Here is a 4,703-nt window from a genome sequence, read left to right as displayed (position 1 = left end):
GTAGATGAGAGAGAAAATGTTATATGAGAAAGTTAAATTGGGGTTTCACTGTTCATACCGTATAATATTTTAATATTTTTAAAAGTGGTTGTGAGTGAAAGAGAGAGAAAAGATAATGATAAATGTATAAAAAATATTATTTAATTAAACAGGAGAGAGAAAATACAGTGATTTTTAGTGTAATTATATGATATATATGGATATATGGCAGTGAATGGGTTGGGAATGCTCTTAGCTAGGTTTAATCGACCTATAATGGATTCCATATACTCACGTCATCATATCTTAAGAAGAGAGATGCGTAACATTTGATTAAACATTGAGTGAAGACATAATCAAAGTGATTGAAAACCGAACATAGAATTCTAGGCTTTTAGCCGCAACCAACAAATAAGATAGAAGGAACTCAAAATTGTTTGCATTTTATTTATAGTGTTGCAAAATCCCGTCACTACATATTGAAATAACAAAGGCTAAAAAAAGAAGAACGATGACCAAATGAATGTCTTGAACCTAGATTAGGAAATTTGTCCTACTCTAAAAATAATAATAAATTTTCAAAGTTTCAAAATTGTGATGAAAAATTCGGAATCACTTGACAATACCTCGATGGTGCGTTGAGAGGGTCATAAAACCCGTTCTCTTGCACGAGTTTTGGTTGAAATAATCTTCTATTATTGTCCCTCACTTGTCTAATAAAAGATTGATTGTCATGGGTTAATCTTTCGTTATAACTAAAGCCATTATGAACCATGGTTGTCGAAGGTGGTAGTGAAACTGGGAAATCAGGTAAAGCAGGGTTAAAAGATAATGGGTCAAAATTTCCAACGAAATTGGATGGAAGGTTATAATCATTGCAGAAGTTTGGGTTGTAACAACGATGTAGATCTTGAATTTGGGGTTCAAGTTTGGGAATTTTGGATAATGGTTGATTAGGAGTGTTGGCTGAAGCGTCCAAGGTTGATTGGGTATGAGTGTTGTTTCTGGCTGCAGGTAGTTCATGGTTATGCTTGCTCTCGTAAGTTGTAAGCACTGATTTTAAATCATCAGAAACTCGTTCCACATGTTTTCTCACCGAACAACCACTAGTTGTGCATTTGTAGTAGCTCCTATAATCATTTATACAAAAAGATTGTATTAAATTTAAAATAATTAACTAAAATAAAAAAGCTAAAGACCCTTTGTAAATGCTTTCGATCACGTGCATTTAGAACAACCAACAATACAACAAGTATAAAAAAAGTGTCTGGTAAAGGTGGTAATATCAACCTATTTGCTTGTGTATTGGTTGATTTAGGCTAAATGAAGTTAATTGGTTAATAAATAAAATTGTAGGTCAAAATAAGTCGAACGAGTTAAAAGCCACCAAAAGTATATATTTAATGCATACATGATACAACATACTAAATTGTTCTATTACACATTCTATTATTATTCTACTAGTATAGCGAGGTAGTAATGTTTTACGGATTATTTCTATCCACTCCACCAATAAATTCTACTAATCGCTAAATCTACCGGTATAGTTGGGTGAGAGCGGAACGAGATCAAACCTTTCTTCTATCTTTGGGGATAGATAGCTTGCTCCATTAAGACCCCCAAACCATTTTGATCAATTTGATATCCAACTCATTCTAACATGAACTCATTGGGAAAATGTATCCAAAAGTAACCAAGTTTCTCAAATCTTTCGCTTAAGTCACCTAAGTCCTCTAAACCCACTCAACTTACATTAGATGTTCCAATCGTATATAATAAATTTTATGTGAGCCAACTAAAACATATATGTATCTTAGTTATTATATATTAATACATGATTTTTTTTCCAATTAACTTTAAGTAAAATTTACCAAGGTGAATAACAATTAAACTAAAGTCAAATTGAAAAAAGTAAATCAATAAATAGTAAGCAACATTAATATATGCTTAATTTGCTAACTTAATTTTACATTTATAAGAAGTTACATATGATTTAGCGCCCAGTAGAATATTTGAATGACTTTTATAGTATATTTAGAAAACTTGGTTACTATCGAGTATAGTTGCAATTGGCCTTCTGGCTTAATGGCATGAGTGTGACGGTTAAGGCTTGGGATCCTTGAGGTCTCAGGTTCGAAATCTAACTTAAGGGGGTTTTCTCACAGTGATGGGTTTCCTCCTTGATAGTGTTCTTGGGTGAGTTAGGCCTAATGCGTCAAAATCAGTATGGACGGTTGACATCCCGTCTCAGGAAGTCTCACTCAGGTGTTGGTGGTGGATCCAAACGCTTTTAAAAAAACTATTGAGTATAGTTACCCGAACCATTGTAAAATGAATTACCTCGGATTAGGGTTCCCTTTCACGACTTTTTGGCCATACTTCCTCCATTGATAACCATCATCAAGTATGTCGATCTCACTCTCGATTTGTATCACCACTCGTGGTTCACGCATAGCTCGTATTACCAAACTTGAATCCAGCAAAAAGTTTTCCTTTTTCCTAAAACAATTCATCAAAACATAAAACTAAACTTGCCAAAAATTTCATCCATCAACAAAACATATAAAAATATTAAGTAAATCTACATGTGTCTGAGAATTAAAAGAACACCTCCTTTTCAAATCTGATCTATCTTCATCTCCAATGTGAGTCCCATCTTCATTAACATGATAATCATTGTTTAAATATGAAAGCTCTGGATAATCAAAAACACCCATGGATGTCCCTTGTGACATATGTGAATTAATTAAACCGAATGATCATGAAGTGATGTTGAATCATTACTGCCATCTGGCTTAGCGTTGTCCGTTGACTCTCGTTGACCTTGGTGGTTATGAGTACCTTTATAAATGATTTCGGTTATATGACCATCATGGGATCGTTCCACTTTTTTTCTAACTTGACATTTTGGATGGGTACATTTGTAGTAGCTTCTAGGGTACTCACTGCCTTTGACTTGTTTTTGACCATATTTTCTCCAGTTATATCCATCTTCTGAACTCCTCATCATATTTGTTTCTTTCATAGGTACTAGTGTTTGGTTCTTAGTATGGGAAGGTTTTGCAGCAGTAAGGTTTGTACATTTTGGATTTTTAAACCCCTTGGATGAGTGTAAATCTTTTGTGACTGTTTCTTTAGATATTGCCACTGGAAATTCAGATGGTACTAGTGACTGCATGGTGGAGATCCAAGTTAAATGTTATTTACAAAGCTAGAAAAAACTGGAAATGAAATGCGTAAAATGAACTATATTCATAGGTATTGGGATATAGTATTAGGGTTACGGTACAGTTCCGGTTCATCTCTATATATTATAGAGATAAACAGGCCCAAGTGTGTACGGCAAAAATGTGCGTTTAACACCACCCCTTAAAATTTTCTCGTACTTTTAGTAGATTAAATTCCCTTGAAGCAAGTACATTTGATGGGTAAATGTTATTAGGACACCACCTTCGATCCAGACATCCGGCGGCTCTTATACAAGTTGTATAGACCCATACGACTCATACAAGTTCTATAGGGCTTGTATCAACCTCAAGTTTTGCGTGTTAGCTCTAGTTCAAGCTTTTTAATTGTTTGAGATACGCACCGGTCAATTACTTGACATTATACAAGAAGTAACCAATTATGTGGCACGATACAAGATTCCACCTATGCATATTTATTTATATATTTTTGGGTATTTTGATGATGTGATCTGTAAACTTATATTTTCTTTCTTCTTAAATGTTTACTTATCTTATTTGTTTACAGTTTTGGTTGTTACTTATCTTGGTTGGTGAAGAAACACTAAGTGACCCCGGGCAGATTATGGATAATCTGGGGGCTAGATAATGTTTCCCACGAAGGTTAGGTCCAGCAGAGTAAGTTGTACTTTAGGGAACCTGCAAAACAGACACCGTAAGCTCGTCACTGAGAAGGGGGGGGTTCCTCCTTGTGACCACCCTCCGGCGTGAGAATCAGTCTATATTGCTCTTTGAATATAAAAGTATATGAATACTATTAGAGCAATTATCAAGTAAGTTATACGAGATAGTAGATGATCTTACCATTCCAAGATATTGGAGTATTTATAGCCGAAGGTAGGTTTTCTAGAAGGTACAGCCGGCTGAATAGTATTCCTGTTCAACCAACAGTGGATTACGCACAGGCCATACTGGTTGGTGGGTAGGTTACAGCCAACAGTAATAAAGTCGGCTGCACTATTCCACCAACTGTAGACCATGCACGTCCCACTGACTGTGGATTGTACGCAGGCCATGCTGGTTGGTGAATAGGTTACGGCCAACAGTAATACTATTCCACCAACTGTAGGCTGCGCCTGCTCCACAGTGAGGGTTGGTGAGTAGGCAGCGGCTAATAGTGACAAACAGTACTAGAGGGTGCTCCTCCTCGCACTGTTGTCGGTGAGCTGTCACCCTGTGATTGGCTCATGGGCTGTTCTGGTCAGATCGTCTGTCCTATCCATACCTTGGTAGGTATGGTACAAAAGATCTTTCAGAATCAGACTGGCTCATTTGGGCGGGATTGTTCCCGCCTTGCTCATGCCTTCATGTGACTGCTGAAGTAGCTAGTCTTGTACGTGTAGCCCTGCTGTCTGCGGGTAGCCTTCCCTGATGGCTTGTATCCGCAACTGCGGGAACAGGCGGGGTACTTCACCATTGGGAGGCTTTCCCTGCGTGTACAGCTTGCGTACTGCGCGTAAGATTCTATGAGCATGGTGG

At 36.9% G+C, this 4,703-nt stretch overlaps 1 protein-coding gene across 1 annotated transcript; it reads right to left on the bottom strand.

The window, feature by feature from the left end:
* Positions 1-234: 234 nt before the first annotated feature.
* Positions 235-2,696, bottom strand: LOC143607948 (putative WRKY transcription factor 3). The gene is made up of 4 exons (XM_077083200.1): positions 2,590-2,696; positions 2,320-2,478; positions 1,864-1,870; positions 235-1,156 (listed from the first exon to the last, which is right to left on the bottom strand). Exons 1-4 carry the CDS (start codon positions 2,694-2,696, stop codon positions 566-568), a joined length of 864 nt encoding a protein of 287 aa, XP_076939315.1. The 3' UTR covers positions 235-565.
* Positions 2,697-4,703: the final 2,007 nt, after the last annotated feature.

Source organism: Bidens hawaiensis, unplaced genomic scaffold, assembly GCF_021521415.1.
Source record: "Bidens hawaiensis isolate Kalapana, Puna unplaced genomic scaffold, B.hawaiensis_p1.1 tig00090884_1, whole genome shotgun sequence".
Lineage (NCBI taxonomy): Eukaryota > Viridiplantae > Streptophyta > Magnoliopsida > Asterales > Asteraceae > Bidens > Bidens hawaiensis.
Note: the sequence above shows the minus strand (reverse complement) of the source record. Positions and strands in the feature narration are given on the sequence as shown.

Coding starts and splice junctions, on each gene's coding strand:
- LOC143607948 (XM_077083200.1), bottom strand. CDS start 2,696: ATGGGTGTTTTTGATTATCCAGAGCTTTCATATTTAAACAATGATTAT. Junction 2,479..2,589: donor AGATCAGATTTGAAAAGGAG/GTGTTCTTTTAA, acceptor GAATTGTTTTAG/GAAAAAGGAAAACTTTTTGC.